The sequence below is a fragment of the Hemiscyllium ocellatum genome, chromosome 25, assembly GCF_020745735.1.
Source record: "Hemiscyllium ocellatum isolate sHemOce1 chromosome 25, sHemOce1.pat.X.cur, whole genome shotgun sequence".
In the NCBI taxonomy this organism is placed as follows: domain Eukaryota; kingdom Metazoa; phylum Chordata; class Chondrichthyes; order Orectolobiformes; family Hemiscylliidae; genus Hemiscyllium; species Hemiscyllium ocellatum.
The window spans coordinates 31,725,944-31,745,870 of record NC_083425.1 but is presented as its reverse complement, the minus strand read 5'-3'; the positions used below and the strand labels follow the sequence as shown (position 1 = coordinate 31,745,870).

General features: G+C 41.9%; 1 protein-coding gene across 1 annotated transcript; it reads right to left on the bottom strand.

Annotated features, from left to right (window-relative positions):
* Positions 1-1,556: 1,556 nt before the first annotated feature.
* Positions 1,557-3,012, bottom strand: rasd4 (rasd family member 4). The gene has a single exon (XM_060844535.1). The coding sequence runs from the start codon at positions 2,799-2,801 to the stop codon at positions 2,175-2,177; it is 627 nt and encodes a 208-aa protein (XP_060700518.1). The 5' UTR covers positions 2,802-3,012; the 3' UTR covers positions 1,557-2,174.
* Between the last annotated feature and the right edge of the window lie 16,915 nt (positions 3,013-19,927).

The window sequence follows — 19,927 nt, the reverse complement described above, 5'->3', positions numbered from 1 at the left end:
GTTCACAATGAGAGTGATGTTACTTCGGTCTGAAATTAAGATGCGTTTGGCTTTCCTCAGAGTCTTGTGAATCTTTAAAACTCTATCACAGAGGGCTGTGGATCCTTCGTCCTTCAGTATGTTTAAGGCAGAGATTATTAGATTTCTGATTAACAGAGGATTACAGGGGTAAGGTGGGTAAAACCCACTTAAGTATTAGATTAGCCGTGATCACATTGAATGATGGGGCTAGCTGGACAGACCCTTGCCGCTGCTACACAAAGTTCATAACAGAGTCGCCAATCACTGCACTGTCAGGAAAACTCACGCTAAGAATTGTGCAGGGTAAGGCATAGCCGAGTGCAACCTTCAGAGAAATAGCAAACCTCGAATAAAATATTGTACATTGATTTGTTTGTAAAAGAAACCAAAGGTGGCGCTATGAAAACATTCGCGATTACTCTATTTAAATAAAACCCATCCCGTGCAAACCCGTGATATTCCGCTAGGTGGTGAGAGATTAGAGAATGAATTGGGGAGTCTCAAGGGGACAGAGCACACGAGGATTTGGGTAATCTGGGGAAAAGACTGAAGATGGTTTTCAATTTTTTTCCAGACAGTAGTTAATAGTGTGTTACCTATAGCAAGAAATCCAAATAGTCCAAACCAGAGTATCGTGCCTTACACGTGTATATCTACACATCAAGGTAACTTCAGTTTCAGGAGTACTTTCGATCCAAGATAATTCAGATAAGGTTAAGAGGTTAGTTAACTTCAATTACTTGAACCGATACAATTCGCTGCGCTCCAGTCTAACATGACTGTTGGGCGAAGGAAGGGGAATTCTGTCTGTATAACGGAGTCCTGCAGCTACTTGGATCTCAACTGCCTCGCAACGCCAAAGGGGGGAGGGAGATCCTGGGTAATTCTCCAGTAAGTGACATTAACCTGGTCAAAAACTGTGATTAAACGATTATCCGGCTAAATGTATAGATCTGCATCTATCAGAGCCTTAGTGTTTGTTTAAAACATAGGCCATGTATCTCCATAGTAATAAGCTCTCAGTGAATCTGAAATCTTCACACTGGCCCCGGATCGCAGTCTTCATCCGTGCCATTCGCGTTTACGAATTTTGTTCCATTTACCGGTCGTTTATACAGATTATGAAAGCTATTTTTATTTAAAATGTATCTATTTTAGTTTTTTTTTGTTAAGTTAGGAGTTGCGTTAGCCTCCCACAAACTCCAAGCACCATGTAGAATTTACTGTAATCATGGTGTTTGAGTCACTGCCGTGTTACCGGCTCTTGTATTCTCTGAAGATATGGGCTCTTTCCGTGCAACTCCCGAGTGTTCCCTAATTGCTGTTGGGGGCACTCTCCTGCATGAGTTTTATTGAGGATCTCCTTTTGTAAAGGCCTCTTGGTCCTGTCCCGAACATAAAATGAACGTGGAAACAATTGTTGAATGTGTATGGATACAGGATATACTATGGGAAATCCCTGAGAGGGCAGATAGGGGAGGTTAAAAGAAAACACACAGGTATGTCCAAAGCTAGTGGGCGACAAAGCCAACAAGTTATTTGAGATAAAGATTTTATTAACAACTTTATAAAATAAATATACAAAAGAATATGAGTTCTCGGTAACCCTGACGACACAACCTAATAACATGGATGTACAAACAAACGCCAACCCCTTAATTAACAAATAACGATGGTGAATTAGAGTGGTGTTGGATAACGATGGTGGTTTATTTACACTTTGTAAACAAAGTTCCCAGGGCGCACGGCCTGCTACAAACCGTATGGGAAACTTCGACCAATGTCGATACAGTATCACACCACAGGTTCGATGTCAACCCGCCATGGGGTTTACCTTAAATGCAAGCGTCAAATTGTTCAGTTTACTGAATAAATATCAGCATCATCAAAATAAAACGAAACTAAAATTCAGCCTAATTAATAGATAGCAGTTTTTGAGATACGTGCCGAACGCTCCCGTTCTGTTTTAGCCACCGTGACAAGTTCAGTTGCACGATTTTGTCCAGTTTGGAGACACGCTTTTCCAAACGCGGATCCATTCGGTTTGGTTTCAACCTTCAGCGGCGGTGAAGAATTATGTACGTATTATCTGTGGTATAACTTTGATCGGATCAATCGAAATGGAAAGACCGTCCATTTGGGAAACCGGGCGTCTAGGAGATGCGGCAGCTGTTGGTTTTGTTCATGGGAGGTCGGGCATGGTTCTCCGTGGGGAAAGTTTCTCGCCTCCTCCTCAGGGCCGGGCTCAGGCGGCTCGGTAAGTTCGCCTGCCGCAGGAGCTCTTGGAAAACTTCCAGCACGTTGGCGTTGTCTTTGGCCGAGGACTCCAGGTAGCGGCTGTTCCATTCCAGCTCCACCAGGGACATGATCTCCTCGCTGGACACCTGCCTGTCGCTCGGGTTGTCCGCCTTGTTGCCGATCACCACAATCGGCGTGTACTTGTCTTCCTTGATGTCGAGGATCTCCTCCCGGAGGCTTCTCACCACTTCGAAGGACTCGGCGTCGTCCACAGCGTAGACCAGGGCGAAAGCGTCGCTGCTCTGGATGGAGAGCTTCCTCATGGCTGGGAATGAGTAGCTGCCGCTGGTGTCCATGATCTCGATCGTGACCTTCATGGACCCCAAGTCGTACTCTTTGCGGTGAAGCTCGTCCACCGTCCTCTTGTACTTCGACTCGAAGGTGTCGAGCAGAAACCTCCGGATCAGCGAAGTTTTCCCCACCCCAGCCGCCCCGAGGAAGACCAGGCGGACCTGGTTTCTTTCCTTCACAGCCAGAGACATGGTGGCGCCGCTTTATCGGCTTGTCCTCGCCTCCAACTTTTCTCTTACTTTGAAAACTCTTCAACTAATGTACGGGTGAAGTTGCGGAGGTGATTTGTTGTGGAGGATAGCAGTTCAGAGGGGTGGCAGTCTTCCATGCACATTTATCAACGCCACTGCTCCCCACCTCTCTCCGGCAGCACCTCCAGTGCCGCTTCTCTGTCCGCTGCTCGCTCCGCCTTTATAAAGGTAGCGGCCCGGGCGAAGCCGGGCCTCCATGGCAACCGCGCACCAATCAGAGGATCAAAGGCAAATAAGCACCGTGGACACCGCCCCTTTCGGATTGGCCCCACCCCTTAGTTCCGGTTCTTCCTATACCAGGGTCCTCCATGAACTGAGGCCACGCCCCCTCATTGTGTAGGTTCTTGTACGGTTGGGCCCATCCCAACTGAGGCCCCGCCCCCTGATTGTGTGGTTTCCGTACGGTTGGGCCCATCCCAATTGCGGCCCCGCCCCCTCATTGTGTGGTTTCCGTACGGTTGGACCCACTCCAACTGAGGCCCCGCCCCCTCACTGTGAGTCTGCCCATTCGTGAGACTCCGCCCCCAACTGAGGTCCCGCCCGCTCATTATGTGCCTGCCCCTCCGTTAGACTCCGCCCAATGCCCGTGGTCCCCTCCCCTCCGTGGACACAGGGTTAAGGTTTGGATTCTGGTGTGAATCCAGGGTTAAGGTGTGAATGTTGTAGTGATTTAACGTTGTTCTCTCAATAAAGAGCTGCGCATACCGGAAACCTGAAACAAAAATAGAAAGTTGTTGGAGAAACTTGTTAGGTCCGGTAGCATCTGTAATGAGAGAAGCAGTTAATGTTTCGGGTCCGCTTTGTTTTGCTTTAACAGTATTTGGAAAGATCCTGATCTGCAAATCCGCGGTTCTCTTACTCTGACAGATTGCAATGTGGACAGGTGGAAAGGTGCTACTTTTATGGAACAGGCACTTCAAAAAATCCAGTGCTATCACCCTTTGTTTCTGGAGTATGTTTTAACCGCTGATTGGACTATTATTTATCATTGTTATATGAAGAAGTTAATCATTTTCTCAGTCGGTCCCATCATTCTTAATGCGCGGCTCTAATCTATTTATTTGCATTTTTCTATAAACCTTAACTCTCTAAACACATTTTAAAAATACATTTCTACTCTTCTACATTTTAATTAACCCAGCATTCTCAAACCGTTGAGGAGATAATGCATGATTTCTGCTTGCAACTTCCAATCCTGGCTCCAATTTGTCTTGTTCAATATCCCTCATCAGAGAAAATAATATTTCTTCATTTGACCTATCTATTCTTTTAATCTTTTTAATGAGTTGAGATCATCCCCAATCCTCCATACTCAAGAGAATATGAGCCAATATTATGCAAACTGGTCTCATATTTCAAGTTCAAATTGTCAGTCTCTCGTTTAGATGGAAGTTGGGTGCCTTAATTAAGAGTCTTAAACTGTCCTTAATTGTAATGTAAATTACTTCATCTATTAACCATGAACTGTGCATGAAGACAATGAATATAAAAAATTGGTTCAGTCGAGATTGGAACCTTGAGTATAATTATGATACCAATTTCACATCAGCATGAAACTGTCTCAAGTATCCAGTAATATGAAAATTGATGCATTTTGGAAGATCAAATTCAGGTGTGAATTATACAATAAATGCCAGAACCTTTAGCAGTATTGGGATGCAGAGGGAGCTGAGCTTACAGATTCCTGAAAGTAGCACCACTGGTGATAATCATAGAATTCCTTTAGTGTGGAAGCAGGCCATTTGGCTCATTGAGTCTGCACCAATCCTCAACTCACACAGACCCACTCCCCTAACCTATCCCTCTAACACTGTATTTCCTATGGCTAATTCACCTACCCTGTAGATTCCTGGACATAATGGGCAATTTAGCATGGGCCATCCACCCAACCTGCATATCTTTGGACTGTGGGAAGAAACTAGAGCACCAAGGGGAAGCCCATGCAGATACTGAGAACATGCAAACTCCACACAGTCATAGAGATGTACAGCATGGAATCAGACCCTTCGGTCCAACCCGTCCATGCCGACCAGATATCCCAACCCAATCTAGTCCCATCTGCCAGCACCCGGCCTATATCCCTTCAAACCCTTCCTATTCATATACCTATCCAAATACCTCTTAAATGTTGCAATTGTACCAGCGTCCACCACATCCTCTGGCAGCTCATTCCATACATGTACCACCCTCTGCATGAAAAAGCTGCCCCTGAGGTCTCTTTTACATCTTTCCCCTCTCACCCTAAACCTATGCCCTCTAATTCTGGACTCCCCGACCCCAGGGAAAACACTTTGTCTATTTATCCTATCCATGCCCCTCATAATTTTGTAAACCTCTATAAGATCACCCCTCAGCCTCCGACGCTCCAGGGAAAACAGCCCCAGCCTGTTCAGCCTCTCCATGTAGCTCAGTTCCTCCAACCCTGGCAACATTCTTGTAAATCTTTTCTGAACCCTTTCAAATTTCACAACGTCTTTCCGATAGGAAGGAGACCAGAATTGCACGCAATATTCCAACAGTGGACTAACCAATGTCCCGTACAGCCGCAACATGACCTCCAATTACTGTACTCAATACTATGACCAATAAAGGAAAGCATACCAAACACCTTCTTCACTATCCTATCTACCTGTGACTCCAAGGTCTCTGTGTTCAGCAACACTCCCTAGGACCTTACCATTAAGTGTATAAGTCCTGCTAAGATTTGCTTTCCCAAAATGCAGCACCTCGCATTAATCTGAATTAAACTCCATCTGCCACTTCTCAGCCCATTGACCCATCTGATCCAGATCCTGTTGTAATCTGGGGTAACCCTCTTTGCTGTCCACTACACCTCTAATTTTGGTGTCATCTGCAAACTTACTAACTGTACCTCTTATGCTCGCATCCAAATCGTTTATGTAAAACCTGAGTCCCTTGTGTTGTGAGGCAGTAGGGCTAACCAACGAAGCACTGTACTCCCCTGGTGATGCTTGCCTTTATTGTATCGAATATAAAAGTTGACAAGTTATATGACAGTTATATAGAACTTTAGTTGGGCCACATTTGGAATATTGTATACAGTTCTGGTCACCACACTAATAGAAGGACGTGGATGTTTTGGAGAGGGTACAGAGAAGGTTTAGCAGAATGTTGCTGGTCTGGAAGGTTTTTGTTATAAGAGACTAGGGAAACTTGGATTGTTTTTGCTGGAAAGACAGGCTGACGGGCAACCTGATAGAGGTCTGAAAAATTGTGAGAGGCATAGATACGGTGCAAAGTCAGATGCTTTTTTCCAGGTTGGAAAGGTCACTTACAGGAAGATGCAGGTTCAAGGTGAGAGGGGGTAAGTTTACTGGAGAAGTAGAGAGAAAAGTTTTCACACAGAGGGTGGTTGGTGTGTGGAACACATTGCTTGGGGAGGTGGTGGAAGCAGGCATATTCGCAGCATTTAAGGTATATCTTGATAGATATGAGAATGGGATGCAAACAGGAGATAGAAACTGTATATGGGCAATAACTAACAGGTCTAAATAAGGATTAAGAATCATCACCAGTTTGTTGGGTTGAAGGGCCTGTTCCTGTGTTGAATTGTAATGTATTATTAAAATGAAAGTGCAAGTAAGCAGCATTCGGTACTCTTACTTCCAAGTGTATTGAACCAGGATGTGTAAGAATCCCAACTAGAAAATTGGAGTTTCCGATATAACCATCGTAGGGTGCAAAGATTTTTTTGATCATCCTATTCAGAGAAGTTATTACACACCTCTGGAGCAAGTGGGACTTGAACCCAGACCTCTTGCTCGGAGGGACATGTATTACTGACCTTAGAGATTATATTCAGTAAAGTGTTCACTATAACCAATTGTGTCCCAAAAAGGGGTAAGTACTAATCAGACATATTTAGTTCAGGGTCTTAAACTGTCTTTAATTGTAATGTGTACATTACTTTATCAATTAACCAGAATGGTTCATTGTTGTGAATTACACTGAGGTAGAGGATACTTTTGGGATCTGCAGCAGCAAATAGTAGGTCAAGTTATTTTTGAAGGTGAACGATGAAGGAGGAATCTGCCCCGTTCACTTGAGCTTTGCTAACAGGGGTACTGTGGTTATCTGGACAATGTCGGCCACCAAAAGTCTTGGAGCAAACTGGAAGTTGCAGGCAGACTCTTTGGCTGTGAATTAAAAGATTGTTGGTGGGCAACATGGTAGCTCAGTGGTTAACATTGCTGCCTCACAGGACCTCGGTTCGATTCTAGCCTTGAGTGGTTATCTGTGTGGAGCTTGCCTGTAACTCCTCATGTTTGTGTCAGTTTCCATTGTGTGGGGTCTAGGTGGCATGCGCTTTGCAAGGTCAGTGCAGCTGAAAAGCCTTTTTCCACACTGTAGGGAGTCTATTATTCTATCCTGAAGGAGACAATAGGAAATGCCAAGTTGCACACTTTGTTCAGCAATTCTTCAGTTAGAGAGCAGTGTAGAGTCATCTGGTCTAAATTAGACAGGGTTCGGTCTATCTCTGGACAGACTTCCTATTTGTGTCTCGTGCTGTCACACTTAGATCCATTGATGTCAAGCTGGAGTTTTTCTCTGGCCATTGCCTTCTCTTGGCTGATGGTCCCCTAAAGCAAGACCAGAGTTGTGGTAGGAGATATGGGAATTGAATGTGAGTCTGCTGACCCCAGGGAACATGGAAAATCTCAAAATGGTCTTCAAAGGTTGAAGAACCATGATGGGACATATCAGGTCAAATGTCAAAAGATGCTTCATCCTCAGAAGTGTTCAGAAGGAAAAGGATGGACAAGGGAAGTGTGTCAACTTCAGAAAGAAACATTATCATCCTTGTTGCCAAGTGGAGGAGTGGTGGGGGGGGGGGGGGGGGGGGGGGGGGGTTGGATAGAAGGAAGGAAGGAAACTAGGAAATGGCGACTGCTGCAAGTGGACTTCAAAACCCCAAGACTCCATCACCAATTGGGACAGCTCTGGAATTGTGTAATTCACCCTGACCAGAGCTGTGCTGTACTCAGCCAGTAAATCTAAGAGAGCTTTGCCCTGGTCTGGGACAATATCACTAATGTGTGAGGCATGGGGGTCTGCCTCATCAGCCTGGATCAAGAGAAGGTCTTTGACAGAATGATAGACAACTAAATGATAGACGCATTCTCCAAAATGGGGGTTAGGGATGGAATCCACAGTTGGATCCAGCTGCTGTACACAAACATCACTGGCACCGTTTCAATCAATGGAAGGGAACTGAAATCTTTCCAATTAAATCTGGAGTTACTCAGGGCTGTCCTTTCTCCTCTGTTCTGTTAATGTGCTGCATAGAAAGCTTTGCCATGACCATCTGGAAGGATGTAGGTAGATGAGAGTGACCATCTCAGTAACAGAGGCACACAGCTTAAAGCTTCCCTGTACATGGATGATGTCACCATATTCTGTTTGATTCATCATCAGTGCACAGGTTGGTTAGCACCTGTGATCTGTTTGCATTGGCCCTAGATGCCAAAGTAAATCAAAGCAAGCGCAATGCCATGTTATTTAGGGATAGGGTGACCAATTCTTTATCTCCTTCATAGTCAAGAGAGATTATCTGAAGGTGCTGGGGACTTAGTTTGATGCACTGGGGTACATGTTAAAAATGGGAAGGTCAAACAAAAACTGGGCATGGAGGAGCGATCCTCCCTGTCCATTGTAGGCAAGAAACTAGTTATCAGGGTCTCAGTATTGCAGTACATGGCATAGGTCTGACTCATCCCTCACTCTTGTGCTGTGGTGATTAACTTAGCCATCTTCTACTTTGCCTGGAAGTCAAAAAAGACCAGTGTTTTCAGGGGCATGATATACAAACATCTAGATAAAGAGAAAGGAGTCATACCCAACATCACCCTCTTCTTGATGGTCACCGCTGTGTGTGCATCTGAATCCTTAGTTTGCAAACAAGTCATCAAATGCTGAGGTTCTATCTGACCCTGCTGATCTGAAGCATTGCTCTGGTCATGTTGTTGTGGAGAGCTCCAGGGAGTTGGACTATGTTGTACCACTGTCCAACATAGAAAGGTTTATTCAGAAATGCACCAAGGCCATCAGGCAGTGGTCACAATGTAATGTCCTCAACATCCTGCAGGAAAAGGAGATGGTAGATGGTTCCCTGAGCAGACTACCAAAGTCATTTGGCTGCATGCCTCATTGCTAGAACTTACGAACAAGCACCAAGACATAGAATGTCTGGTGGTGAGAAAGGCTCTTCCTGTCAGATCCGTTCCAGAGTGTCATCTCCTTTTCATGTTGCCCTTGAGGTGGCTGTGGAGTAGAAGAAACTGTTGTTCACTTTCTTGTGAAATGTGCCTTTGCAAAGAAGGTTCTGTAAGGATGCAGTGGTTTTTATTGAGGTTCATCCCAAGCAGTTCCTACAGGACTCTGTGCTCAAAAGACTGTTGCTAGGGAAGCACACTGAGGGAAACATCAAATGCACGTGGAGGCCCAGCAACTTGGCAAAAGATGCTGTTTGGTCTGCCTGAAGCCAGCTGATCATTCCTGTGCAGGGTGTTGTCCTCAATTGACTGGCTTATCTTGGCACAATCCAAGGTCCAAGATTAGTGCTGAGGAACAGACTAAAACCTGGGGAAATTGCTGCAGAGATGCAGTGGGGGTAACATTGTAATCTAAGATGTTTAGTAATTGTGTACAGAGGGGCCAGAAAGTCAGAAAACCCATCAGGGTGTGCACCTTACAAGGAGGGACATTGTAAAACAAAAGTATTGAAAATGTTTTGAGATACATGTACAGAGGAAAGTATTACTATTTTTGCACTTCCTGAAATAGCCAATTGGATTTGTTTTGTAGACATATTGAGTGGAACATAGCATATGGGGACACATTGAATATTAAGGCAATACTATATTCTAACATTCAAATTAAAATGCTTTCGTATTGCTTATTGCAAGTTTTATGATTACAGCGTATGATCTTGCTGGGAGATTTCCAGTCTTATTTTTCAATAACCTATTAAGTTCAAAGCAAGCAGTCCAACCTGTGCTCTCTAAACATGAAAAATACACATCGGAGAACAACCTTTACTCCATGCATCCAAATATATGCACAAAGTACTCCTCTGTCACTAACCGTTGTATAGTGTGCTGCCTGTGGGTGCCCATAGGTGCAGAAATTGCTTAGGAGACTAGGTAGAAGTAATAGACGGGCATACAGATATATAGCAGGCTTGGAGGTTAATGTAGGGTGATACTTGCCTGAGGCTTTAAGAGTTAAAGCAAAACATATTAATTGTAAACTAATTTAGAACCTCATATAGAGAAGACATGAGTCATTTAGCTACTCAAATAGATGTAACCATAATATATGTAGAAGAAGACCCTCGTTAATGGGTGATAAATAAATAATTGCTGTAAGTGGGAGCTTGTTTACATTTTCAATGGACATGGTTTTTGGACATGAATACACCAGAATTTTGATGAGCCTTACAATGGAAAGTATTTATCTCAACCGGAAACTGATGCAGCTTTTTAACAATACATCAGTTCTATAATAGTCATGATTTGGAGATGCCAATGTTGGACTGGGGTGTACAAAATTAAAAATCCACAACACCAGATTCTAGTCCAACAGAAATTTAATTGGCAGCACTAGCTTTTGGAGCACTCTCCTTCATCAGCAGTATAAATAAACAAAATAGTACACTGTTGTTGTCCCTGAACTGTGTGTAGTGATCACACCAAAGCAATGAGCCACTCTGCATCAACGTAGAACGTGTGCAGATACTGACTGAAAGAAAAAATAACTTTTCTTTCAACGCTGACAATTTGTACAGGTCATCAGAAATAGATTGATCTGTACGTGATTTCTCTGCTACTCACTGCTTAAGTACAATTCATTCAAGAAGCATATCTATGTTAAATAAAAAGAACAATGCAGTCATTAGCACCTTTGTTGTTCTATATGTTTGGTGAGAGACATGAAGCGCTGTATTCATTCTTGTTTATCTTGTGGTGAGTGAACCACTTCTTTTAGTGAACCCAGTGATGCTGTTAGCACTGATACTCCTCGCTCTCTGTCGTCAGCATTGCAATCACTCAGTAGCAAGAATGATTGTCCAACTAGGTGTCCAATTTGGTGTCACTAGTCATGGGCTCTGTGGCTGATGAGCCTGATCCTAGAGCCACATCTCCCACCATACATTTGGCAGGTGTTTCTGGCAGGTAGAAATGGTCTTTGGTTTTGAGATTGCTAACATACCTTTCTCTGGTTCCTTTTCTGTACTTCATGTAGTTGACAGATATTCTGAAACAGTTGTGTACCTCTGTAGAACAATATTTGACTTGGGTGTGCTGGTAAATGATAGTTCCCTCTCAGCTCTGATCTCTTCCACCAAGACATCCAAGAAAGCATCAGAAGAACTACAAGCAATGCTTTGACTCTTTAATGCCCAAAGAATTGTGTCCGTACTATCGATGGAAATGTGGGATCTGGGAATGCAACCTTCTTATTAGAGGTGCATTCTCACTTTACGTAGTTCATAGTTTGCTAGTAATTGTGATCCAATTATGTTGATGAATCATGTTGAAATGTGACTTGGAAGTTAAAATCAGCTGGGTCAATGGCACTTTCATAGAGGGCTATCAGTTTTCCAAAATTCTCCTGCTTAGAGTTGATCTAGATAATACTTCCATTGAAGAAGGCAGCCAAACAGCTAAGTATAATCATTGTAAATTTACTTTCTAAGAGAATATTATAATTGGGTTGCCATTGGCTTGAATAAGAAAGTTAACACTTTTTCATCAATATTGGAAATAATTTGAACTCATAAGTGCACAAGTCAGAAAGAAACAACACAAATGTTCAGCAAATATTTTAAATTTTAGAGGAAGATTTGCATGAATAAGATCCTCAGTCACCTCCCAGACATAGAGTCATAGAGATGTACAGCATGGAAACAGACCCTTTGGTCCAACCCATCCATGCTGACCAGATATCCCAACCCAATCTAGTCCCACCTGCCAGCACCCAGACCATATCCCTCTAAACCCTTCCTAATGTTGCAATTGTACCAGTCTCCACCACTTGCATACATGTACCACCTTCTGCATGAAAAAAATGCCCCTTAGGTCTCTTTTATATCTGTCCCCTCTCACCCTAAACCTAGGTCTAGACTCCCCCACCCCAGGGAAAAGACTTTGTCTGTTTGTCCTATCTATGCCCCTCATGATTTTGTAAACCTCTATAAGGTCACCCTTCAGCCTCCAATGCTCCAGGGAAAACAGCCCCAGCCTGTTCAGCCTCTCCCTACAGCTCAAATCCTCCAACCCTGGCAACATCCTTGTAAATCTTTTCTTGACCCTTTCAGGTTTCACAATATCTTTCTGATAGGAAGGAGACCAGAACTTCGTGCAATATTCCAACAGTGGCCTAACCAATGTCCTGTACAGCCGCAACATGACCTCCCAACTCCTGTACTCAGTATTCTGACCAATAAAGGAAAGCATACCAAACGCCTTCTTCACCATCCTATCTAACTGCGACTCCACTTTCAAGGAGCTATGAACCTGCACTCCAAGGTACCTTTGTTCAGCAACACTCCGTAGGACTTTACCATTAAGTGTAAAAGTTCTGCTACGATTTGCTTTCCCAAAATGCAGCACCTCGCATTTATCTGAATTAAACTCCATCTGCCACTTCTCAGCCCATTCACCCAGCTGGCCCATATCGTGTTGTAATCTGAGGTAACCCTCTTCGCTGTCCACTACACCTCCCATTTTGGTGTCACCTGCAAACTTACTAACAATGCCACTAATGCTCGCATCCAAATCATTTAAATAAATGACGAAAAGTAGAGGACCCAGCACCGATCCTTGTGGCACTTCACTGGTCACAGGCCTCCAGTCTGAAAAACAACCCTCCACCACTACTCTCTGTCTTCTACCTTTGAGCTGTTCTGTAATCCAAATGGCTAGTTCTCCCTGTATTTCATGAGATCTAACCTTGCTAACCAGTCTCCCATGGGGAACTTTGTCGACTGCCTTACTGAAGTCCATATAGATCACATATACTGCTCTGCCCACATCAATTTTCTTTGTTACTTCCTCAAAAAAAACTCAATCAGCTTTCTGAGACATGATTTCCCATGCACAAAGCCTTGTTGACTATTTCTAATCAGTCCTTGCCTTTGCTAATACATGTAATTCCTGCCGCTCAGGATTCCCTCCAACAACTTGCCCAACACTGACATCAGGCTCACTGGTCTATAGTTTCCTGGCTTGTTCTTACCACCCTTCTTAAACAGTGGCACCACGTTAGCCAACCTCTAGTCTTCCGGCACCTCACCTCTGATTTTCGATGATACAAATATCTCAGCAAGGGGCTCAGCAATCATTTCTCTAGCTTCGCACAGAGTTCTAGGGTACACCTGATCAGTTCCAGGGGATTTATCCACCTTTATGCATTTCTAGACATCCAGCACTTCCTCCTCTCTAATCTGGACATTTTTCAAGATGTCACCATCTATTTCCTTACATTCTATATCTTCCATGTCCTTTTCCACAGTAAATACTGATGCAAAATATTCGTTTAGTATCCCCCCCTATTTTCTGTGGCTCCACACAAAGGCCGCCTTGCTGATCTTTGATGGGCCATATTGTCTCCATACTTACCCTTTTGTCCTTAATGTATTTGTAAAAACTGTTTGGATTCTCCTTAATTCTATTTGCCAAAGCTATCTCATGTCCCCTTTTTGCCCTCCTGATTTCCCTCTTAAGTATACTCCTCATTCAATCTCTCCTGCCTATACCTGACATACGCTTCCTTCTTTTTCTTAACCAAACCCTCAATTTCTTTAGTCATCCGGCATTCCCTATACTTACCAGCCTTTCCTTTCACCCTAACAGGAATATACTTTCGCTGGATTCTCATTATCTCCTTTCTGAAGGATTCCCATTTTCCAACCGTCCCTTTACCTACGAATATCTGCCCCCAACTTTTGAAAGTTCTTGCCTCATTCCATCAAAATTGGCCTTTCTCCAATTTAGAACTTCAACTTTTAGGTCTGGTCCATCCTTTTCCATCACTATTTTAAATCTAATAGAATTATGGTCACTGGCCCCAAAGTGCTCCCCTCTGCCCAGTGAATGAGATGATGATTAGATTAGATTAGATTTCATATTTGATGTGCAATAACTTGTTTTTTGATGTGCAATAACTTGTTATGTAGGGGAAAATGGGAGTTTAATTATGCAACATTTTTTATTAATTAATTTGAAATGAATACTGAGTGTAGAAAATTCAAAAGAGGAAGACCATAATGTCAAAAGATATCTGACATTTCAGCCTTTTGAATTTTAAAGTCTAATATTCTTTGCAGTTTGGAAAACAATGCAGCTTGATTTCAATATTTATCTACTATTGTGCTTGAATGTTGCATAGGTCAAGTGCCCAAAGCCTATTCTTGGTAAACTGAAGTGAATCTGTCTGACTTTTTGGTCCATTTCATTAGCTTAACGTTAATTTGCCAATTCAATGAACCTACTGGTCTTGAACCAGTATTGGGAGAGGAAATTCAACAGACCTGAGAAGGGTTAAGACTGACAGCTGTGGTATTTGAAAAAAAAAACATTTTTGATCTTAACAAACTTCCTGCTGGACAAATAGAAATTGCAGCTTTGAAAGTGTTTGCAGCCTTGTTTTCTTCTCTTGGGTCTTTTGATCTGAAGACAGCTTGTTGAAGGACACCATACATACTTCAACTAGTATTGTGTGGAGTGAATGTCCATCTGTCAAGACAGAGAACAAATGAGGTACGGCATCGCTGCCCAATCCTCCACCTCATTTGCATATGCTCACTTGTACTCACCTCAGTTAGGTAAAAACAATGACTGCAGATGCTGGAAACCAGATTTTGGATTAGTGGTGCTGGAAGAGCACAGCAGTTCAGGCAGCATCCGAGGAGCAACAAAATCAATGTTTCGGGCAAAAGTCCTTCATCAGGAATAAAGGCAGAGAGCCTGAAGCGTGGAGAGATAAGCTAGAGGAGGGTGGGGGTGGGGAGAAAGTAGCATAGAGTCCAATGGGTGAGTGGGGGAGGGGATGAAGGTGATAGGTCAGGGAGGAGGGTGGAGTGGATAGGTGGAAAAGAAGATAGGCAGGTAGGACAAGTCATGGGGACAGTGCTGAGCTGGAAGTTTGGAACTAGGGTGAGGTGGGGGAAGGGGAAATGAGGAAACTGTTGAAGTCCACATTGATGCCCTGGGGTTGAAGTGTTCCGAGGAGGAAGATGAGGCGTTCTTCCTCCAGGCGTCTGGTGGAGAGGGAGTGGCGGTGAAGGAGGCCCAGGACCTCCATGTCCTCAGCAAAGTGGGAGGGGGAGTTGAAATGTTGGGCCACAGGGCAGTGTGGTTGATTGGTGCGGGTGTCCTGGAGATGTTCCCTAAAGCACTCTGCTAGGAGGTGCCCAGTCTCCCCAATGTAGATGAGACCACTTCGGGAGCAACGGATGCAATAAGTTGTCAGGACTCCATTCTTCCTTTGCTGCATTACCATAAATGTGGAAACACCACAGGAGATCCAAGGCATCTCTGACCCATCTTCTTCTTGTTTGCATGTAGATACTAATTGTTCCTAGGTGTAAACAAGAGGAATATCCGTGCCATATGGAATAGTGGTTGGATGTGAATGTGTAAGAAGACTGAAATTTTGGGAGTGATTCTACTGGCAACCTGGTTTCTTTCATAATTATTTATATGGTCAAAATATATGGATTGAATAACATTGAGTATTTCTGCAAATTAATAAATTATTCCCAAGAAAATATAATTATTTTGCAATCTAATAAATTATTCATTTGCAAGTTCAGATTTGCAAACTAAACTGTTAACAATTTAAAGCCTTTTTTCTTATTTATTGCATTCTTTAAATAATAGAACAAAGCAATTTCCCTTACTATGAAGATGAATGAAATTATATTGTCAATTAAGGTGGATTTGAATGGCTAACGAAAGGTACCAAAGCTTCTATTGCATTGCAATGCGATCTCACCAAGATGTGGGGCAACGTGCATGAGATTAATTATTTTATATCTAAGAACTTCCATCTTCTTAAATTTAAATATGTACTCAAATTTATTTTGAAACGATCATGAGCATTTTGATTAAATGTTACAAAATAATTTTGCAGGTAAGATATGAACTGGATTTTTTGCATTGTTCCTGGTACTGGCCCCAACCTGGAACTGTTTTTATTATCTTTTTCTGTGTAATAGGTTGCCTAGGTTACATGACTATCCAGCACCTCACACTGTTTTATAATCCAAATGCCATAAAAATTGCAGTCATGTCTTTAATATTTTTGAAGTATGTTTCAGAGATTTAAATCTATAATAGATCCTGTTTTTAAAAAAAATCTACTGATTTTTACTTTAATATTGGACAAATCTGTTGGGAAAATAATGGCACTAAAATCACATCAGTAAATATGCAATCAGTCATCGAGAACATTGAGTTGCACATTGTTTGGAATAATTGGATTTTTGTAGCTTCCATCATCAGTCTCACCAAAATGGCAGCTCGATGCCAACCTCCACGTGAGTTTCAAGCAATTGCTACATTGTTGCTGATGAAAAGAATAAAACCACCTCGGAAAATTAGGACAATTATTTAATGATGTAAGGACCCTTTCCTGATCATGTTTAGGTGCCTGCAATACCACTTAACCACTTTGTTGGAGAAAACAAACAATTGATGGTGTCTCATTCCTGCAGATATTAAATTGAACCCAGAAAATAATAAAAATTAAATTGTTTGTTTTAATTTTTCATTCTTACTTTTTGTCTCGATTTCTTTCCCTTTAACTAATTTGATTGTACTTCACCCTCTTCTTCTCCATCATTTCTACCTTTGCGTATCATTTAAATCTCCTATTGGTCCTATCATTTACCAAGTTCCCAGAACTTTGCCTTTACCACACCATTAGCAGCTCATACTTGCAACAATTTGTTGGTGCAGAAACATTTAGCGTGACAGGTTAGTGACGGAATTAATAAATAGTCCATGCTACTATATGGTGTACTTTGGAATACTGGGCAGGGGGTTTGAGGAAAGGCGTGTGGGGAGAAGGGCATGGGTATAAAAGTTTCAACTGTGCCAGAGCTGGGCAACCAGGGAAAAGTCAAGAAGGGTGCATTATAGACAACCAGACTGATGCTGTCAGTTCTGCCCCCTCCCTGAGCTTTAACCTTGTTGTAGTGATTAGAACAATGTCAGCCAGGTGGACCTCATAGAATATAAGTTCCCTGATTGAGGCTGTTAATCTGGGAGCCCTGGCTGACTGCTAAAAACAGGACTGTCTGACATTCTGACACTGAGAGCTGGATCTGAAGGAGCTGGATCAGTGTTAAGGACTCTCCAATGGTGACTTGGTGACGGCATACTAGCCTTCATGGAGTTATTTTACTTACCTGGTTATTTTTTTTTCAAAGAATATTTTGTATTGTAAATCTAAGTCTATAAATTGGTGTTTGTAATATTTACAAACATGTTTATTGGTTTCATATGATATTCTTATCACAACCATTTTAAAGAATTTTCCTTTTAGATGGACAGAACCCTCATAAAGATTGAAGTATTTATCTGTTGCTGTGGTTCACGTGACTTTCTAGGTAACCTTAAGAACAGATCAAGCATGTACAGTTTTCAGTCATGCTGCAACCTAATGAACCACATAATCAAGGAACACTTAAATAGGAACACAGGAACAGGAGGGGACCATTCAGCACCTCGAGCCTGTTCTGCCATTTAATGAGACTATGGCTGTGGCTTCACTCCATATACCTGCCTTTGGCCATATCTCTTAATACCTTTGCTTCAGGGACCCAGGTTCAATTTCAACCTCTGGACGACTGTCTGTGTGGAGTTTGCACATTCTCCCTATGTCTGGGTGGGTTTCCTTTGGGTGCTCCGATTTCCTCCCACAGTCCAAAGATGTGCAGGTTAGGTGAATTGGCCATGCTAAATTGCTCATAGTGTTCAGGGATTTGTAGGTTAGGTGCATTAGTCAGGGTAAATATAGGATAATAGGAGGGGAATGGGTCTCAGTGGGTTACTCTTCAGAGGGTGGGTGTGTATTTGTTGGACCAAAGGGCCTGTTTCCACACTGTAGAGATTTTTAACAAAAATTTATCTATCTCAGATTTAAAACCAGCAACTGATCTGACATCAAATGCTGTGTGTGCAAGAGAGTTCAAAACCTTTACCATTCACAGTGTGTACAAGTGATTTCTAACATCTCTCCTGAACAGTCTGACCCTAATTTTCAGACTACACCCCTGATTCTAGAATCCCCAACCAGTTGAAATATTTTATCTTTATCCACCCTACCTTTTCCTGTTAATATCTTAAGACTTGATCAAATTGACATACATTCTAGAGAAAACAGGCCTAATTTACATAACTTTTTTTGCATAACTTAACGCCTGAAGTCCAGGTATCATTCTTGTAAATCTACCCTCAAGTTCAATATATCTTTTCTATGATGTGTTGCCCAGATCTGCTCACAGTACTCCCAAATCCGTCCAAGTTATCCTGATCTTATTATGTTGCATAAAGGTGTAGCAATTGGACAAAATCATATAAAACATTTCTTTAGCACACAGAAATATTCAAGCCAAGTGTTCATTTATCAAACAGATAGATTGTTGTTAATTTTTAAAAAGTACATTCATAGGCTTTATTCATTTGCCATTCCTAAATTTTGACATTTTTACTTATACTAAGCTTAAACAATTCCTTTTTCGTATTTCACAACAGGTGATCAACATTAAACAGAGCAAAATTTACTCATTTCGGGCTGTAGTAATGCTATGGTAGTGTCCCTGCCTCTGGAGTAGGAGGACCAGGTTCATGTCCCACATTCTTCAGAGCTGTGTAACGACATCTTAGAAAAGGCTGATTAAAAATATTGATGCTTTTTTTTAAAGATTTTTTTTTAAAGATATTTTTAAAAATATTGATGCTTAATCTCGAGCAGCTCTTGTTGCGCAGTGGCAGTGTCCCTGCCTCTTGTTGAGGAGGTTGAGTACAATTCCATTTGCTTCAGAGGTGTATAAAAACATGTCTGAACAGGTTGATTTGGAAAATATCTACATCTAACTTGGAAATGACACCAGCTTCTTTATAGACAAAATATTAATCCTCTACCACATGCAATGAAAACCAATGCATAAACTTTAAAAGGGACATTCATTGTTCAGATTGGATCAACACAAATTAAAAATTGTTTTTCCATTGTTCAGTAAGTAGTTAAGAAGTAGTGATTTTAAGTAGTGACCTTGCTTGTATGTTTGTACTAAAAGATTTCTATCTCAATGACAAATGTTCAAATTTAATCTTAACTGTACTTGGCAGATGACATTCTGCAATTTTTCAGCTTGACAAGGACACAAAGTAAAAGAAAATATCTGTAACCATCCCACATTCACACAATGATAAGAGACATGAACCACTGGATTTTGAGTCATAGAGTTTAGTGCCTCAGATCTGTTATTTGTTTTATATTTCAAGGAAAGTGTTTGTAAACATTAGCTATCAGGGATTGGAAGGAAATGATTATGTACCTTGTACGGCTGCGAAATAAAGCCACTGAGTCGTTAAATCGAGGCAATTTGGACTGGGAAATGAAGACCAGCCTTCATCCCGGAAATGAATTTTAATAAATGCAAGCTTCCGAGATACTCATATCAACCAATGAAATTCTTTATAAAAAGATGTATTTACTTTAGTTACTTTAGAAATTGTTCCTATTGTGATTTCATAAGCAGTTAGGCTTCAGTGATACTGATGTTAACCTATGAAACCCACTAGAAGGCAGAGACTTCCTTCAAAAGAAAATGATTCAGCTATAAAGGGCTAACCCATTAAACCAGTCTCTGCATTATATCTTTTGAAATTTTGAATTTTTCCATGCCATTTTCCCCAAGCCAGCATGATCACCAGCTGACCCCATATACACAGAATGCATCCAGTAAACAAGCAAAAAACAAATCTGCTGAACATAAAAATCAGAAACTAAAATAGAAATTGCTGGAAAGG